The 20,630-nt window shown below is 38.8% G+C and overlaps 1 protein-coding gene across 1 annotated transcript in view; it reads right to left on the bottom strand.

Moving 5' to 3' along the window:
* Positions 1-5,003: 5,003 nt before the first annotated feature.
* The window catches only part of LOC306986397 (uncharacterized protein), a 56,662-nt gene continuing 41,035 nt past the window's right edge, over positions 5,004-20,630 (bottom strand). The window contains exons 4-6 of the mRNA XM_079589597.1: positions 8,144-8,461; positions 7,909-8,054; positions 5,004-7,127 (exon numbers count right to left, since the gene is read on the bottom strand). Coding sequence (XP_079445723.1) covers positions 7,020-7,127; positions 7,909-8,054; positions 8,144-8,461 — 572 coding nt within the window. The 3' untranslated portion in view covers positions 5,004-7,019. The remainder of the gene's footprint in view (positions 7,128-7,908; positions 8,055-8,143; positions 8,462-20,630) is intronic.

Here is a 20,630-nt window from a genome sequence, read left to right on the forward strand (position 1 = left end):
TCTCTGTTTCCAGAAGTAAACGCCCCCCGAGACGACAATAACCAGAGAAATAACTATAACAACTATCCACTGTAGGCCAGAGGAGCGGGGGGGTTTGGGGCTGGAGGAGGAGTGTGGAGGAGATGTGGTGGAGGAAACAGGTGCTTCTGGAAGACAAGAACAAAGAGGATCATAATCAGCAAACTAACTCTTAATCAAGTATCACATGTGTAACCACATGTGCCTCGATGATCAGACAAGCATTTTGATCTTTCCATGAAGTTTGAAGGATCTATGTCTGCACAGCATTCAAGAAATTATTCAAGCAATAGGTTTTTTCTTCTTTTCCAAATCATTGAATAAATCATGGAGTAATGATGAAGTCGTGATCATTTATCACCATGTATCACAGGATTTAGCTCCTCAGTTGATTATATATAGGCTATATATTCATAATCCTGATTCTGGTACATTACAGGCACACAGACTATAGTTTGTGCCCAAGCTGTGGTAATATTATTGTCACAAGATCATTTTATGCCACTAAATATAATGGTAAATGGTAAATGGACTGCATTTATATAGCGCTTTCATAGACCCATGGCCACCAAAGCGCTTTACAATTTGCCTCTCATTCACCCATTCACTCATACATTCATACACCGACGATTATATATAATCATAATATAACAGCATAATAATGCAGCCATCCATCATCAGTATTTAAAGTAGGCCAATATTAAAATACAATCATCATCAGAGATGTGTTTGTGTGGGCTTGACTGTGTGCAACAGTCTCGTCGTCTTCAGACATGATGTTGTGTGGAAGATATGGTTATCTACCGCATTTGTGTTAAATCTATTGAAGTAGTTTCTCTACTTTGTCACTCTCTGATTACACTCTGAAACAATTCTGGGTCAGGAAACGTGTGGCTTTGCTGTTGACTCGACTCAACACCATTCTCCATTTTACTGTCGCGGTTATAGACCACATCAGGAAAGCGTAACTTTACTCACTGTTGACGACTAGTGTCGCAGTCTCCTCACACACTTTCTTTCCAGTGAAGGCTCGTGCTTTATAGAGTCCAGATCTGGAGATGCTGATATTCTGAATGATTAAAGACAAACACCCTTTTCCTAATATCAGTGCAACTCCAGGTACTGGAGGATCATCATAGACCCAAGGCTTCTGCGCTAAAAGAACAGAATATCCCTTCTTGTCTTTAAAAATAATCTTCACTTGATCCGCTTTCTCCACTTCATCGATGTCGAAGGATATTGTAGCATTCTGTCCATCGATCGCCTCGAAGTTCTTCGACCCAGCAACAACCAGAACTGCAAATCAGAACCAGTGTATTAGAATAATGAGTGATAAACTGATAGTAGATTTATGTTCAGTAGCTAAACAACAAGAATCCGCCGATTAATAAACAGTACCTACCTGAAACAAACGTCAAATTGATAATGACAATGATTTTCATCTTTAGCAAAATGCAGGAAAATTAGCTTCGAAATGTGTAACGCAGAAGACCGCCGGTTTTGCCTTTCTATTCTTAAATAAGACTTTCTTACACTGATCAATTATGTAATACCGTTAATTTAGTTAAATCTTTGTGAAGTCCAGTTTGACGAAGAAATAGTGGCTCTCTGTCACGCAGCCTCAACTTCACTAAGCGAAGTGGCGGAGGTTCAGACTTCAGTTGAGTTGAGTGCTGTGTGACAGCCTCAAGCGATTGCCCCGCTGCAGCCTGGGGCTGGTTTTCAAGCTCCGCCCATTTGACTCTGAATCACTGAAGAGACAGAGTCCGGGTGAAAAACACTCACTTGTAGGCTACTGCTCTAGGATGTGGTTATTTCGCAGAAAGTTGATTTCCTACACCAAAAAAAAAAAAGAATTAAAAAAAGCTTTTTTTTTGCCTTAATAGAGGATTAAGATTTTTTTTTTTTAAAGAAACCCTAGCATGTTATCTTAAGTTTATCCTTCTTTGTTGTCTTTTTTTCCTCGTAATTTACTTTTGCACTTGATACTGTTACCAATAAAAACCCTGATATTTGGACTGAAAAATGCCGCAGTTGCAGGTTTTGAAGAGCTGGTCATAATGAAGGAGGCAAGGAGATCACAGTGATTATTGGCTGGACTGAACGTTTGGAGAAACAACAAGTAGTGTTGTCAGAATATCTATATTTTGATACATATCGATACTGAAATATCTGACAATAGTTCAATAGGCCTACTCATTTTCTGCAGTAGCCACCGATACTTGTTCTCTCATCTCTCCGACAGCGAGTTTGACACTCGCCTCAAAAGAAGGAAGGAAGGAAACATTTGGAATTGTCAGCTTCTGGTTTTAACTATTTACACATGACATTTTACAATGATTATGTTTGCAGTTGCAAAGTTAGTGGTTGTTGTTGTTGTTTTTCACAAATATTTCAATATGCCCTAGGCTATATTTATTAGGCTACGCACGTCTTAGGGCCGTTCACGCAAAGTAGCTACGATAACTATTAAGAAAACGATAAAGATCTAAAAATTGTTCTCAATATTAAATAATACAGAGTTTACAGAACAGCTATAACCATAATACAATAATCACTTTTAGGGGTGTGTTTGTGCTGCAGAAAAAATAACTGCATCTGACATCGTTTTAATAAGTGCTTCATTATATTTTTAATGGTTTTATAATAAAATAATCATTTTGATTTTACATTTTAATTACTGAAATTGTAGGGAAAAAAAGAAATACAAATAAAATAAATAAGTGATCACAGAAACTATTTAATACAAAGTCAATAAAAATATGAATTTCTAATTTGATTGTCCTGCTCCTCCTATTCATCATCATCATCGCTCACACACACTCTTCCTCGTGTGTGTATGACCACGGCCGCACTGAACTCTGGGCCGGTTCTGCTCGGGTCTCCTCTACAGAGAGAGGAACATCCAGAGACTGATCCACTTCTACAAAAGATGAACATCAACTTAAACACACTCTTATAAACAAATGACACAAAACTCTATATAATAAATGAATATGTTGTTTAAAGAATAATCATAATCATACCCTCAGAGGAACACACAGAAGTCCTCATCATCTTCCAGAGAGCAGACAGACAGCAGGACACTGATGGACACACACACGAGCCTGAAGAGTAACAGATACAGTAAAAACACGGTGACGATTCACTCCGCAACTCTTTCTCAGACACACGTGACACTGTGCATCAGTTTATGCAAATATGCATATTATTTGCATATAATTTCTGAATCAGTATACTGATGTTGATATTAACATAGCCTATAAGATAAATAAATGATGTAGAATGAAATTAAAGCTTTATTGTAAAATGTTTCCAAAAACTCAATCGGCTAAATTTACGAACAATGATTAAAATTAAAGTAAAATGGTTTTGGTGGCTTGGTTTTCTTGAATAACGTTGGTTCATTAAAAAAGTACCAAAATCAGAATTCAATCTAGCAAATCTGTTAAACCTATTATTAGCATTATATTATTAGTTATATAGCCTACATTTATTCTAGTAAATATTTTTGTGTAAAGTTTTAATGATTAATAAGAAATATCTGAATGACTCACCTGAATTGGAGTTTTGCATTGCTCGATGTGATATCATTGCATTGCCTAATGTAAAGTCTAATAAATGTATTAAAAAATTTCGTCGGCATAGGCTATGAGTTCAAGTCAAGTCAAACGTGTGAAAGTGATGCACTGAGTTTAAAGTTTATGAACTGAGACTGAGTCACTTCGGCGGAGCATTTACCTACACCACAATTGCAATCCGCTCGCCACATCCGCAGAGAGTGCGCAAACAAGAGAAAAAAATGTGTGCAGAGGTGCCACCCTCAGACTGAGGGAAACATCAGTGCAGATAATAACAGCAATAACACAAAACCGCAGAACAGTTTGGTAACTGTGGGATATTCTGCGCTCAGTGCGATGGTTGGAACTTAACTGGTCTAATTCTTCGGTTAGAAAGAACTGCAGCTACTCCAGAGTGAACTTGTCCATATTTATTAGGCCATACACTTGTAAGTTGTATACAGGTTTGCGTGGATATACATCAAAGTGGTTTATGTGAGAGAACAAATTATGAATGATAAGTATAAATTATAATATGACATGACAGAATATGCACAGATAATGCCTGTATAAATATACATGGAGAATTTAAAGTTGTATGAAGTAATAGCAAAGTAGAGCTTATTGAAATATATATAGCTACTCTAAAAATGCAGCTACATTAAACAGACCGGGCTGCCGCTGCTACTGCTAACAAGAGGTGTCAGATTACAAAAGTGTGTGCGCTGCTCTAGCACTCTTGTGCGCTATTGTAACATATGCCGATAAGACATTGTATACATATTTTTAATCACCATATCATATGACAACAACTCCCTTGAATAAACATCGTTGAGATGAGAAACTATAACAGGATGACTCGTTGAATATGTGAGCATTGCACCGCCGATTGTAGGCCTATGTATGTTGACACAATAACATTTCTGAGGAAAAATAAACTGAATCACGCTCTAACACTCTCTGAAAAACATCTACAATGACTTTAAGTATTTTTACGTAGTTATGAACGCACGGCAATACCACACAAAAGAAAAATTATTAATAAACAATGCCAGGAAAACTCCGTGTAGGTAGCCTACTGGATGCTGCCGCATCCAAGGCAAGGAATATAATCGCCACCATCATCCAATATCATACACTATGCATTAATGACATTCAGTTTATTTTTCAATGACAACAACATATTCTGATGACACCAATTATTATTAGTTTTATTTTCTCTTTTCCTTTATATATTTTTGTAACCACCACAGTAGCCTACTTCTTAAAACAATTAAAATATCTGTTGCATATATATAGCAGTAAATATAAACTATAAAACATGTATATACTATATATAATAACTATATAATTTGTGTTGTGAAGGTGTAAATACATTTTCAAGAAATAAATCCAAGTCTGATTTTTATTATTTTATTTTTATTTGACAGTTCATTACACAAGATAAATGATATAAATAGATATAATAAAGACTCATTTTCATCTGTCCCAGCCAGTTCTTAAAAAGGAAACTAGACTCAAAAGTAACACTTAAAATGCAAAACAAAGATGTATAAAAAGGATAAAGATAACTGATAAATCATGTTCTAAAGCTCAAATAATTGATTATTGAAAAGATACGGCTTCAAGTTAACAGTGAAAAGACAGAGATATGAATTTCTCTAAGTCAGATGAGAAAACAGTCAAAGCTTTGGGGAAACACATTTATTTTCTTAAAATAATAAATATAATAAATGAAGGACTGCATCTCTTCATACAAGATCTCATCTCATCCACAGACAGCTGAACACAGTCTGATTTATTAATATTGCACACATAACTGGAAAGTGGAAATCAAGACAGCCTCATGGAGGGTTGTCAGAAAGTGAGGCAAAAAAGCTACAAGAAATACAATCAGATTTATTGTAGATTTACAGAGATGACACTGGAATAGGATTTCAAACCATATATGAATGTAGCTTGAAGCAGATTTGTAAATCGTATTTCATGTGATTTTCTTTTCTTTCTTTTTTTGCAGATCACACTAACTAAATATGATATGCACAAAAATCTGATTTGGACTGACAGTTTGAACAAGGCTAAAGGGATAGTAATGATAGGGGTCATGACATGAGAAACCAAATTTGCCTTGATCTTTTGGTATATAAGAGGTCTGTGTACCATTAAAACGTCCTGCAAGTTTCATAGCTTAAGACGTCCTCCCCATTATAAACGAATCATTTATTTAATCAAGCTCTAAATACAGCTCGTTCTGGATCCATGGTAAGAAGTGACGTCACGGTACGAAGTGACGTCCCAGCGTTTGCATATGACCGCCTCCAGGACAAGACAACTACGCTTTCAGCGCAAGGCAACTACGCTCATTTCGTATCGCTGTCGCCCCGCGTGCCGCGCGCCTCACAAGTGTTCAGTCGCCGGACAGCGAGTGGGTCTGCAGGGAAATTACGATGCCGCAGATGTGCTGTTCCTGGCTGTGGACAAACAACATCTTTGAATACGCTGCCGAAAGATCCAGACGTCAGGGAAAAATGGATGCACTTTATTTTTTGCGGACGTCCCAGTCACGGCAGTGTTAGTTTAAGCGTTTGTTCTATACATTTTAAGGATGACTGTTTTGAGGAAAAAAATCCCAAAATGATGCTGGCTTTGCCAGAAAACTGTTGCTCAAAGATAAGTCCGTGCCGAATATTCTGGGCTCAACAACGACGACGCAAAGTAACTTTTTATCATGGCTAATATAAACACATTTGTATAAGAGAATCTTGAAAATCTGTCGCCTTTCTATAATGCCTACATGTGATAGAAAATTAAAAATGTTGCCTTTATCAATGCTGCATCTTCAAAGATGGCCTGTCTGTGCATGCATTTTTGTCCGTGGTACACCCGATCATTTCATTGGAATTAGTTAAATAATGTTAAACTGTTAGCAAATTAAGCGGATAATTATGCAACAATAATTCGTTTTCAAGTGTCTCGGGTTACAATTTTTTTATTAATTCAAAATAGTTTCACTTTCCATGTGGACACGGGCTGATCCAGTCTTCGTTGTTGTGGTGATGGCTCATTTTCCTCTGATTCCGGCTCAAACATAATAAGGTTTTATCATTGCAAGAGCCATCGCTTCGCATGCATCACCCGCTATTAAACAGTTGCGTCGAATCCCCTAATGTTCTGGCTGGGGGCGTTAACGTCAGATGCATAGACACTGACGTTAGCCAATCATAACAGTGGGCGTTAACACTGAACTCTTAAAGGAGAAACACCCCCAAAACAGACTGTTTGAATCAGAGGATGAGAAACAGGGTGGGAAAAGGTCATAAATCACTACATTTTAAAAGTTTTTTGTAAAAAAAACTATAGTAATACTATAATTTCACCTAAGGGAACATAATAATAAAATAAAATAAACCATGTCATGACCCCTTTAATGTTTTAAGACACTCAGGTCTCCGTGAGCAGATCTGCAGTGTTTTCTCCACAACCGTTCATGGCGACGGACACACTATCACTGGAACTGGTTCTCATTTCTTTCTTTTGAAAACACAGGATCTGTGAAGAAAACAACAGAAAACTGAGCTTAGTGAAAAACACAATTACAAGACGTCATGTAAACCAAATCAAATAAAAAGGTGGTGAGGTCAAAGTTTAATTTATACATTTCAGCAATAGCCTACTCCATCTAAGATACGCGATACTTCTTATATCAAAAATAAATGGCGCGCAGAGGACAGACGCAAATTGTGTGGGGAAGCCGATCGATTGTAATCTATAGTAAATGATTTCTGTGCTCTGGTCAACCATTAGAGTTAGTGTCGCTATAGAGTTAGTGTCGCTATAGAGTTAGTGTCGCTATAGAGTTAGTGTCGCTATAGAGTTAATGCAGTTTACAGGTTCCATGGAAAGAGGGTAATGTGAGCCAAATGTTGTTCCCAATTTAGAAGCTTTAATTTAGCTACTTTCCATTTAAAATGGTTTGCAATACTGGAGCCAAACAGCTCAATACAAGAGACAAGGCAAACGCAAAGACATGTGGAAGAAAAACATCATCACCAGCTGAATAACTCAATAGCACATTAGGCACACGTGGTCTTCCTCTGAGGAAAACGCCGTTTTGAATGTCATGAAGAACAAGTCTTCAGTGGAGATCGCATCAGTGCAGACTCAGCAGAAGTGCGCATCGAGATTCGAGATGTTTATATCAACCGGAAAGGCCTCTTCTGAAACCTCAGTATGCCTAACACACTCATGGCCGATACCCATTAAGGTCCCAGAGGTCCGGTGCACATAATGAAGTTATATAGCGGGTGAATTATGTATGATATATACTTGCCCTCCTGTGTTTCCAGAAGCAAACGCCTCCCGAGACGACAATAACTAGAGGAATTAAAGCATAAAGCCACTGTAGGCCAGAGGAGCGGGGGGGTTTGGGGCTGGAGGAGGAGTGTGGAGGAGCTGGACTGGAGGAAACCGGTGCTTCTGGAAAACACAACAGGAACAGAACATGTTAGACGTTATATCACATAATCCTGATATTATCCAAACAGATATTATAGTAATATACTCACTGTTGACCACAAGTGTGGCAGTCTCCTCACACACTTTCTCTCTAGTGTAGGCTTCAGCTTTATAGAGTCCAGATCTGGAGATGCTGATATTCTGAATGATTACAGAAACACTTCCTTTTCCTAATATCAGTGTAACTCCAGGTTCTGGAGGATCATCATAGACCCAAGGCTTCTGCGCTAAAAGAACAGAATATCCCTTATTGTCTTCTTTAAAAGTAATTCTCACTTCATCTGCTTTCTCCACTTCATCGATGTCGAAGGATATTGTCACATTCTGTCCATCGATCGCCTCGAACTTCGACCCAGCGACAACCAGAACTGCAAATCAGAACCACTGTATTAGAATAATGAGGAATAAACTGACAGTTTTTTTTGGTTACGAGTATCCGTCCATTAAATCAACAGTCTATCTTAGGGTGAGCTCCTGATTATTGCTCTTGCAGGACACTGTGTGATTTTGCGGGACTATGCGCTCCTGTGTGAGTGTGTGATATACATTTACTAGGCTTAGGCTATTAGCATACACGTTTAGGTTTAGGCTTTTTTAATATTATAGCCTTTTCTTATTGTGTAGGCTGGCTGTTGTAATTTCAGGAGGGAATTACGGAGTGTCTTTTTTCACATTAACGTCTTCACACACACACTGACGTCTGGTCGGGACAGTCAAAACTTTAGCAGACAGACTTTGACAGCGGTATGCAGCGGTAAAGTACAACACCAAGGACCGTGCTGGAAATAAGTATTTTTACTTTAGCATTTTATCCTCTTGGATTACTGTCTTGTTATTTTGTATCGGTTTGATCCAGAAATAAAAGTCAATCAAAGCTCGTGTCGGAGAGTTTTAATGCCTTTTGCCGAACTCGCTTTACTCCCTTTACCATCACATATCAGCTCGGGGGGGGCATTTATTTTCAATAAAAATCAAGAAAATATGTGAAAGTGGAAATAAAGTGTCCAATGTGTAATAGCCTAAGAGTGTTTAACGATTAGGGACCTAAGGCGACATCCATTTAATAATTTTAATACATATAATAATTTACACTGTTATTTTCGCGTTTCATAGCCTATCAAAGTAGGCTAGCCTAGGCTAGTTTATCTGCCAATATTTACGTAAATAGGCCTAAACTGCAAAACCACGAGTCTGTGAAAACGGTGACGCATAAAAGTATAGCCTACACTGTAAAAAATATGGCTGCGATTAGTTAAAATTTGTTGAGATAACTTAAATATCCAACTTAACCAAACTAAACTAAAGTTAACTAAACTTAATATTTTAAGTCAAGCTTGAACACATACTTTTTAAAGTTCAAATAATGTTGGATTTTAAGTTGTGATAAATAATCGCAGAATTTTTTTTTACAGTGTACTACATCATGTATAGCAGGCATGCGCACAGTCCTTGCAGTCATATACCTCGAACTGGGTCGACATTTAATTCAGTAACATTGGGCAATTTTGAATCATATACTGTAAAAAAAAAAATGGCTGCGATAATTTATCACAACTTAAAATCCAACATTGTTTCAACTTTAAAAAGTATGTGTTCAAGCTTGACTTAAAATATTAGTTTAGTTTGGTTAAGTTGGATATTTAAGTTATCTCAACAAATTTTAACTAATTAGTTGGCAATGTTCATTGTAACTGCAGATAGAAACAAAATAAGTCAGGGGAAGATGTTGTGTTCTCTTATCACGTTGTGTCCACTAGATATGTGGACACTAGATATACACTAGATGGAGATATTGTTCTAGATATGAAGGTAGGAAGGGTGGGTTGAAAAAAGGATGGAAGAATGAAAAGTAAAGAGACCTGTTCGCTACTCGGTGTGCTCTCCTTTATTTTCATGTGATTACACAACAGTATATCAGTAAGAAAAGTCTTATGAGCACAGTGAGTCATCAATCGAGGTTGTTTCTGATGGGAGGAATGCAATCCGTTAACTTACAACCACAACTGTCCCTGGTCTATAGTGTTAGCTAATGAAACGACACCGTGATAACCAATACAGCGCTGTGAGGTTTCATCTTAACGAGATAAGTATAATTTGTCTATCACGTTTTTATTTCAAGTTGCGATGTGCAGTTGTAAATTACGTATTCGTGTCTGATTAGCGAAAGTCTGTGTCAAGGAAATAAATACTCATGTTATTAGAGACAGTCAGGCGGAGCCTATACTATATTGTTGTCTAATGTGTGATTAAATAAAACAGTTGTCTGTCAGACTGCCAATACTGTGTACTTTATTATGTTGTTGTAGCTAAAGTGGTTTGCTTGCGCTCGCGCTGTCAGGATGCAAAAAAGGAAACTTTAGCACTCACCCTCTCTTGTGTTCTGTGCTATTCCAGTGTTCACATAAAAACATGAATGAAGGCAAAATATAGTCCACAAACACGAAACTGAGGAGCAAACCATAGTGCAATTGAAAGTTGGCTTAACAGTGTGCGCTTTTTCCAACGCGGCGTTCCCTTCCCATTGACTACGCTCCAGCGCCAGCTCTGTGTGAATAAACCTGCCGTCTCTCACTCAAATAGCATCGGCAGCTCAGCTGGGGGGCGGGGCTTTGTCACTTTCACTCGCGCGCTCACATTCGCGGGTGCGGGGTTTAGAACTTTGTCAAAGTCAACGGCTCTGTCACACACTGAATGTTCTAAACCCCGCCCCCCAGCTGAGCTGCCGATGCTTAAGTCAGTGAGAGACGAAAGGTTTTAGGTGGAAAAACGCGGACGAATCACTTTAAAGCGAAAGCGGATCCTCACTTTTAGTCTAAAACAGAATAGTGGGCAATGTAAGTCGTTGTAGGCTATATTACTCTGGTAGAGTGAAGTGAAGTTGAGTGCGTTATTTAACCAGTCAGATGAGAAAACACCAAGCTGTTTGAAAAAAAAAACAATAATAATAATAATATGAATGAATTATATAGGCTATTATACATTAATAATACAAATATATATTAAATAGACATTGACAAGAAATCAATTACACATTTTGCTAATATCTTACACTTCAAATTCACAGAACTCACAAAAATACAGAGAACCTGAAAAACTGAATCGCTTTTCTCTCAGTCGCAGTCTCTCATCTCATTTAGTAATATTGCACAAATAACTGGAAAACACTTGTAAAATCTCTAGTGTGTGTGACTCTTATCTAAGAAACAAAACTGTTTAAAAAGGTGCCTTTTATATTATGAATTTTGTGCTGAAGAAAAAATAACTGCATCAGACATCGTTTTAATAAGTGTGTAGCCCTGAGTGTTTATTGCCCCTTTAAGAGACACAGATAAATATTGCCCTTTTACATTTTGGTTTCGGTAATGGAGTTCTGATAATAAGAATTACGATGGCATTTGATGGATATACTGTTGCGATGTATTTTTAGAAAGTGTTATTGTTGTGAACCTCAGCTTCACTAATAGAGGGCAGCATAGGCTGAGGATTGGTCGCCGACGCTAGCGCTCAGTCAGTATGTAATGAGTGAGTTTGAGGAAAGCACGAGACAGGCTTGTGTGAGTGGTGTCAGGCCACAGGTATCATTTCAAGAAGCTTATCAACAGAATCTCTCATGTCTCACATCACTATCAACTGGAATAAATACTGTACATTTCACTACCCCTCGCATGTAGCTACAGCTGTCAGCTATGCACAGAATACATTATACAGTACTGAAGTAGTGCAGTATTACAGAGAACAAATTACGGGTATTGTGTCAATAGCCCACTTAGAAATCCCCTTACTGATAAAAATGCTGATGTGTCAAATACTTATTTTCCCCGCTGTATGATTTTCCGATGGTAAAAACAAATTATATGTTGTTGCATTACTTATCAATATATTGTTAACATTTTACAAAAGTCAAACTCAAATGCAGTAACAGTTTTTTATTTATTTTTTTATTATCCTTTATTTAACCTTATTAAAAAGCCCATTGAGATTAAAAATCTCTTTTGCAAGGGAGACCTGGCCAAGATATATAGGCAGCAAAATTACATCACATCATTACTATACGTACAAAGACACACACAAAAAACATAAAAAATAAAAAACAAATAAATTAATAAAAACAGTATGAAAGCCAATTATGCACTTACAATGAATGAAATCTCAATAAAAACATTGATATGTGAGGGAGTCCAACTCAAAACATCTCACTCTCAACTTAAAAACACTCAAAGGAATCAATTTACTAAGTTTTAAGTTGTTCTGCAGCAAATTCCATGTAAAGGGAGCAGAATAAACAAAGGCCTTTTTTTTGACCAGCGAATGTGTGCAAATGTGTGCATTTTGTCCGTCATTAAAATGGCACCGGTGGCGCCACATTACATTTTCATCAACAGGTTACAAACTAGTTTGTTGTAGCTATATGGACGCTCAGTTTTTCCTGTGGTAGAAAAATACATTTGGTCAAAATCTCATTTTATAAAAGATGAAATGCTAGGCTAGGCACAGGCTATTTAAGTGTAGGCTATGTATTGGCTATGACTATGGCAAATGCTAGACCTCTCTCTTAGTCAGACATCAAATAAATATATCACATTAAAGCAAATAATCCATTACTGCTGTTAGACTATAATGTTAAACATGTATACAATTGTATTACGTCAGCCTCAGATCGCAAATGGACGCTGGCGAGGCAAGATGCACTTGTTTTCCTTTCACACTTCCCACTTAATATTGTGTATAACATGGAAAGAGGTTGGCGCAACGGAAATATACTGATCAAATTGTCCGTTTCCAGGGTTAATAAATTCAGTCGTTTGAAGCCATCCTGCTGTCTGCTGTGTGGAATTCCTTAAGTACAGAACTGGATCTGCTACACACACATACCACCATTCATTCTGTCATACATAACATACTGTTACGTCCTGGGACGTATTGTGTACAGTGTTCTTTTCTGTATTTGCTTTACTTTGTGAAATATTGTTTTTGTTGTGTGTTCTCTCTTGCTCTCCCTCACTCTGCTTGCATTGCAGCTAAATGGACACACCTGAAACTCGTAAGGAGGCTCGTTAGCTGCTATAAAAGGACAGAGTGAACACTGCTTGAGGAGGTTCACTTCTCCCCTGCACCAGACTTGTTGGGCTCTTTGTGAAACTGTTGTGCTCGCTGTGAAACTGAAGTGTTGTGCTCTCTGTGAAACTGAAGTGTTGTGCTATCAAACGGAATATCCCTTTGGTGTGGGAGATAGCAGGTAGCTTGGCTACATTTTTTATTTCTCTTTCTCAACTTTTCTTTATTTGTTCGGTATTAAAAGGTATTGTATTTACTTTTACTTTGTATGGGGACTGGTAGGGAGTTTGAGTCACCCTTTTTATTTTGTAAGACGTTATTCCCTGTTTTTGTTTAGTCAGGGAGTGGAGGTTAGCTTATGTTGTTTATTTATTTTCTTTTACCTGTGTAGGTCATTTAGATTTCCTTCTAATAGTAAGATTCTTTTTGTTTGTTGTTTTGGTGACCTTCTCCTGAAGATTGAACCCCTATTTTCAGTTGAACAATAAATACTTCTCATTTGATATCTGGTGGTGTTGACTCACATTTCTGGGGCAGAGGATTGAAGAGAACCCTCCTCGTTTACTTTTTTTTAATTTTATTTAAACCGGTTACCTTCTCCCAACCCTAGACTGGGAGGAGCTTGTAACAAGTGGGGGCTCGTCCTTCCGTTAATTGGCTGCTGGTAAGTACTCTCTTCTCTCAACATTTGACTGTTTTCAATTGTAGGTGGGGAGGAAAGTGTAGTGTCCATTAAGATAATGGAGTTTGATTTGATTGAGTTTACTCTTTATCCTACTGTTGAAAAGTTTAATAAGTGTAGGAAAAAGGATCTTGTGTTGATAGCGGAGTTCTTTAATGTTTCTATAGAACAAGATGTCGCTAAACAGGTACTTAAGGATGAGTTGTATGAGAAATTAGTAAAGGATGGTATTTTACCCAGAGAATCTGATGAGGGTGCAGAAACTGAGGTTCAGAAGGAACCGTCAGTAGAAACTAAAGGGGAGGATTTAAATTCTGAGTCAGCTACGTATCACGATCCAAAAATTGCTCTGAGGTTAAAGGAATTGGAACTTGAAATCAAAAAACAGGAGTGTGAGGCAGAGGTTATTAAGCTACGTGTAGTGGAGCGGCAGGCTGACCGAGATATCCAAATCCGTAAATTAGATCTAGAATCAGAGCGCCTGACTAGAAATCCAGTACCACCAATGCCCTTGTCAGTTGCGTCACCCTTAATGTCTGGCGGTAGTAACATCACCGGGGATGTTTCTCATGCACCCCCTAGCGATTATTTCGATGTCAGTAAGTATATAAGACTTGTACCTCCATTCAGAGAGACTGAAGTCGATTCGTACTTTGTGGCATTTGAGCGCGTCGCTAGTAAATTGAGGTGGCCAAAAGATATGTGGGCTTTATTGCTCCAATGTAGTCTAACCGGAAAAGCTCAGGAAGTTTGTTCAGCTTTGCCAATTGAAAGCTCTCTTGACTATGATATTGTTAAGGCTGCAGTGTTGCGAGCATATGAACTAGTCCCAGAGGCCTACCGACAGAAATTTCGTGGTCATTCGAAAACAGTCAAACAAACATATGTTGAGTTTGTAAGAGAGAAGAGAGTCCTTTTTGAAAAGTGGTGTTTTTCTAGCAAGGTTACAACCTTAGAGCATTTACAGGAGTTAATCTTGCTAGAAGAATTTAAACATAGTCTTCCCTCAAATATCGTAATGCATTTAAATGAACAAAAAGTGGTTTCATTGGCTAGTGCTGCCGTCTTGGCAGATGAGTTTGTGCTGACACACCGAAATGTGTTCTCGGCCCACACGTCTGCCAGGTCTCCATTTGCGAATGTGGAAAGCCCAGCAGCACCGCGTTCAGTAAATTCTTTTAAAAGTGAATCCGCATCTAAATTTGCGCGCAAGCCTACAAACAGTGATAGGCGAGTTTGTTTCTTTTGTCTTGATCCAAACCATTTAATTGCTGATTGTAAAGCTTGGAAACAAAAGAGCGTGGTTTCCAGGCCCAAAAATGTAGCACTCGTGCACACCATGTGTAGTGACAGCTCTCTTAGTGAAGAGAGTTATCGTCCTTTTTTATTCGAAGGCACAGTTTCCCTATCTCCTGATTCTGGTTTTCAACCTGTAACAATCTTACGAGACACGGGTGCTGCTCAATCGTTTATATCTGAGAATATATTGCCTTTCTCTGATGACTCTTTTACGGGTAATGACGTACTGATTCGTGGGATTGAAATGCACTGTGTGAATGTGCCACTTCATACTGCGTATCTAAGGTCAAGCATTGTTAGTGGTGTGGTCAGCTTAGGAGTGCGTCCACAGTTGCCTGTTGAGGGTGTTGATCTGATTCTGGGGAATGACCTTGCGGGTGGCATAGTCTTTCCTAGACCAGTTGTATCATACAAGCCAAGTGCTATACAGAAGTCTGATCTGGCCAAGAATTTCCCATCCGTTTTTCCTGCCTGCGCCGTAACCCGTGCCCAGTCAAAGAAATTTGAGGAAGTGGTGGATATCTCAAATTCATTTTTGGGTAATGAGCCTGACCCTGTGGAGTGTGTTTTGACTGTTACTCCAGACCCTGTCTGTGAAGAAACACTCGACAATTTAACCTCTGAAACCCCGCTAAAAGCCAGTAGGGAGTACTTAGGCATAGCACAAAAAGCAGACCCTTCCCTAGCTAAGTGTATAGCGGGTGCAGACAGTGCTAACCAGGTTTCTGTGTTTGGTGTGGTTTTCTTTTGGGAGCGTGGATTGTTAATGCGTAGGTGGAAACCCCAGCGAGAAGACTTAAGCTGGCAGGAAGTGCAGCAGATTGTATTGCCTACCGGTTATAGACAGCAGGTCTTAAAACTCGCCCATGAAAATGCAATGTCTGGACATCTCGGTATAAGAAAAACTTACCATCGCATTACTAGGTTTTTCTTTTGGCCTGGTCTTAAGTCAGCAGTGTCCAGATATTGTAAGTCATGCCATACTTGTCAGCTGGTAGGAAAACCCAACCAAAAGATCCCTCCTGCACCTCTTTATCCTATTCCAGTTGTAAGTGACCCATTTGATCGCTTAATTGTTGACTGTGTAGGACCGTTACCGAAGGCTAGGTCTGGACATCAATATATTCTCACCATTATGTGTGCGGCGACTCGCTTCCCAGAGGCTGTTCCACTGCGAACGTTAAAAGCTAAGGTTGTGATAAAAGAGCTACTCAAGTTTTGTTCAACTTTTGGATTGCCGAAAGTAATTCAGAGTGACCAAGGGTCAAATTTCACTTCCAGAGTTTTTAAACGAGCACTAGAAACCCTTGGTATATGTCACCAAACTTCCACAGCCTATCACCCTGAATCTCAAGGGGCACTAGAGAGGTTCCACCAAACCCTTAAAACAATGTTACGCCGATTTTGTGTAGAAACCGGAAAAGACTGGGTTGAAGGTCTTCCTTTTCTGATGTTTGCAGTAAGAGAGTCTGTGCAGGAGTCCCTTGGCTTTAGTCCTGCTGAGCTGGTGTTTGGCCACACAGTCCGTGGCCCTCTAAAACTGTTAAGTGAACAGCTGTTGAATTCGAGTTCCAAAGCTTTGCCTGTTGATGACTACGTCACTTCTATTCGTGAGAAACTGCACAATGCCCAGACTCTTGCAAAGCTCCATCTGACTACAGCACAATCTAGAATGAAGGCTTACTTTGACAAAAACGCTGTGAAAAGAGATTTTAATCCTGGTGATTCTGTCATGGTTTTACTTCCAATGCCTGGTTCTATTTTACATGCAAAGTTCTCTGGTCCATACCGCGTTGAAAGGAAGTTAAATGAGTCAAACTTTCTGATTGCGACTCCAGATCGCAAATGTAAAAGCCGGGTTTGTCATGTAAACCGGCTTAAACCCTATGTAAACAGGCCCCATTGTGAAGTGACTTTAGATCAACCTGTGGTTAAGCCCCTGACAGCCTCTGTTGCCACAATAGGTGTGATAGCGAATTACTCCTTGGAGGAAGATGGTTTAACGTGTAGAGATGTACCAATTTCCTCTACACGTTTAAATAATACTGCTATAATGAAAGATCTCCCACAATTTCTTTCTCATCTGACTAAAGATCAAGCTGGTTGCTTAATTGAATTGCTTTGTACCTTCCCTACCCTGTTTAGTGACGTGCCGGGTAGGACTACTGTGTGTGTTCATGACATTGATGTTGGTGAGGCTGCTCCTATAAAACAACATCCTTACAGAGTAAATCCAAGAAAACGTGAGATCATGCAGACAGAGGTTGAGTATATGTTGCGCAATGGTCTGGCTGTGCCCAGCCAAAGTCCTTGGAGCTCCCCCTGTTTACTCGTCCCAAAACCTGACCATACCTTTCGCTTCTGCACTGATTTTCGGAAGGTCAACAATGTAACAAAGCCTGACTCTTTCCCCCTTCCAAGAATGGAAGACTGTGTAGATAAAGTGGGATTAGCAAAGTTTGTCACAAAACTAGATTTGCTAAAAGGTTATTGGCAAGTGCCACTCAGCCAACGTGCTTCTGAGATTTCAGCGTTTGTTACTCCTGACAGCTTCCTACAGTATCGGGTTCTAGCCTTTGGAATGAGAAATGCACCCGCTACATTCCAGCGTATGATGTATCACATACTGTCAGGTGTAGCTAACTGTGAGGTATATCTGGATGATATTGTGGTATATTCGGATAACTGGACAGATCATGTGAAAACACTCGAAGAGGTGTTCAATCGTCTATCTGCTGCTTCCTTGACTCTTAATCTTGCCAAATGTGAGTTTGCAAAAGGGGTTGTTACATACTTGGGTAAACAAGTTGGTCAGGGAATGGTAAAACCTGTTGATGCTAAAATTACAGCCATTCTTGAATTCCCTGTACCTTGTAATAAACGAGAGTTGAGACGCTTTCTAGGAATGACTGGATACTATCGAGGTTTTTGTCCCAATTTCTCTGCCCTAGCCTCTCCTCTTACAGACCTCCTTAGTACAAACCGAAGGTCCTTATGGACCAGGGACTGTCAACTCGCCTTTGAGGCTGCCAAAGATCTCCTCTGTCATGCTCCTGTTCTGTCAGCGCCAAACTTCAAGATGCCTTTCAGTCTGCAAGTGGATGCAAGTGCTAATGGAGCTGGTGCGGTTTTGCTACAAGAGGATGAGTACCATATTGAACATCCTGTCTCCTTCTTTTCTAAGAAGTTCTCCAAGACCCAGCAAAACTATAGTGTAATTGAAAAGGAAGCTCTGTCGCTATTGCTGGCTCTTCAACATTTTGATGTATACTTGGGGAGTAGCTCTAATCCTATTGTTGTGTACACTGATCATAACCCTTTGGTGTTCCTTTCTCGTATGTCAGGTTCCAATCAGCGGCTATTACGGTGGTCACTCACTGTCCAGGAGTATAATTTGGACATTCGACACAAGAAAGGCAGTGAAAATATTATGGCTGATGCCCTCTCTAGAGTATAAAAGGAATGCTTGTTTCTTTGAACCTTGTGCTATTTAACAAAAATGAACGTGTGTACATGAATATAAACACCCAGTTTGTATTCTTGGTGGTGGAGGTGTTACGTCCTGGGACGTATTGTGTACAGTGTTCTTTTCTGTATTTGCTTTACTTTGTGAAATATTGTTTTTGTTGTGTGTTCTCTCTTGCTCTCCCTCACTCTGCTTGCATTGCAGCTAAATGGACACACCTGAAACTCGTAAGGAGGCTCGTTAGCTGCTATAAAAGGACAGAGTGAACACTGCTTGAGGAGGTTCACTTCTCCCCTGCACCAGACTTGTTGGGCTCTTTGTGAAACTGTTGTGCTCGCTGTGAAACTGAAGTGTTGTGCTCTCTGTGAAACTGAAGTGTTGTGCTATCAAACGGAATATCCCTTTGGTGTGGGAGATAGCAGGTAGCTTGGCTACATTTTTTATTTCTCTTTCTCAACTTTTCTTTATTTGTTCGGTATTAAAAGGTATTGTATTTACTTTTACTTTGTATGGGGACTGGTAGGGAGTTTGAGTCACCCTTTTTATTTTGTAAGACGTTATTCCCTGTTTTTGTTTAGTCAGGGAGTGGAGGTTAGCTTATGTTGTTTATTTATTTTCTTTTACCTGTGTAGGTCATTTAGATTTCCTTCTAATAGTAAGATTCTTTTTGTTTGTTGTTTTGGTGACCTTCTCCTGAAGATTGAACCCCTATTTTCAGTTGAACAATAAATACTTCTCATTTGATATCTGGTGGTGTTGACTCACATTTCTGGGGCAGAGGATTGAAGAGAACCCTCCTCGTTTACTTTTTTTTAATTTTATTTAAACCGGTTACCTTCTCCCAACCCTAGACTGGGAGGAGCTTGTAACAATACATACATAATTTATTGTAAATTTACAGTCAAATAATTAACAGTGTAGTTATTGCACAATCTAACTATATAGTATTGTTTTATGAATGTTTTTTTATGGCATTAAGGGTGGTTATTGCTGTTGGATAACAACTGTTTTTAAGTCTGTTTGTTCTTGATTTGATTGTCCTGTATCGTCTGCCTGATGGCAACATTTCAAACAAGGAGTGACTGGAATGGAAAGTGTCTCTGATGATGCTCTGAGCTTTGGCACAGCGAACACTGTGAAGGTCAACCATTGTAGGGAGGGGGCAACCGACTATCTTCTCTGCCGTGTTAATGACCCGTTGGAAACCCTTATTCTGGGCTACTGTGCAGCTGCTAAACCACACACATAGGCAGTATGTTAAGATAGATTCTATAGAGCACCTGCAAAAGGATAACAGCAGTCTCTGAGTGATGTCGTTTCTCCTGAGGACCCTCAGGAAGTGTAGACGTTGTTGGGCCTTTTTTAGCAAAAAGGGCATGTGCTCTGCACAGGTTGAGCCCTACCTGTGCACGTGCCTGCTCACAAGATTATATAAATGTATATAGATATATATAGGCTATAATGCTCCATTTATTTATTTCTGTTTATGCTGATTATAAAAAAGAAAGAAAAAATAATATATATATATATATATATATATATATATATATATATATATATATATATATATATGAATATATTCCAACATTCACTTATACACACAAAGTTCTGTAAGCTTTCACACAAGTATGATGGTCCTGCATTAATAATTCAGTTTGTTTGCGCCCCAGAAATTTGTTTAGGGCCTGGTCATTGTGCTTCCTCTATCAAAACAACTGCATACAACACACACCTCTCTAAGTTTACATGTTTTTAATTCAAGAAGTGTTAAAGATATCTTAATATCCTCTTAGATTCTTGTTCTTATGAAATATTTTTTTTGGGGGAATCTTCATTTTTAAGGTTATATATGGTTTAATCTCATAGATATTGGGATGTCAATGTGGGAACTGGTTATGATGATGCATATTTTTTTTAATACTCTTGCTAGCTTTAGTAGCTGTTAAAATGAACAATCCCATCTTCCAAATATCCCTAAAACTTATTCAAAGATAGATTCCTATAAATACATGTTTGAGAGCAAGTTAATGTGCCT

Source organism: Phoxinus phoxinus (assembly GCF_949152265.1).
Source record: "Phoxinus phoxinus genome assembly, chromosome: 18".
NCBI lineage: Eukaryota > Metazoa > Chordata > Actinopteri > Cypriniformes > Leuciscidae > Phoxinus > Phoxinus phoxinus.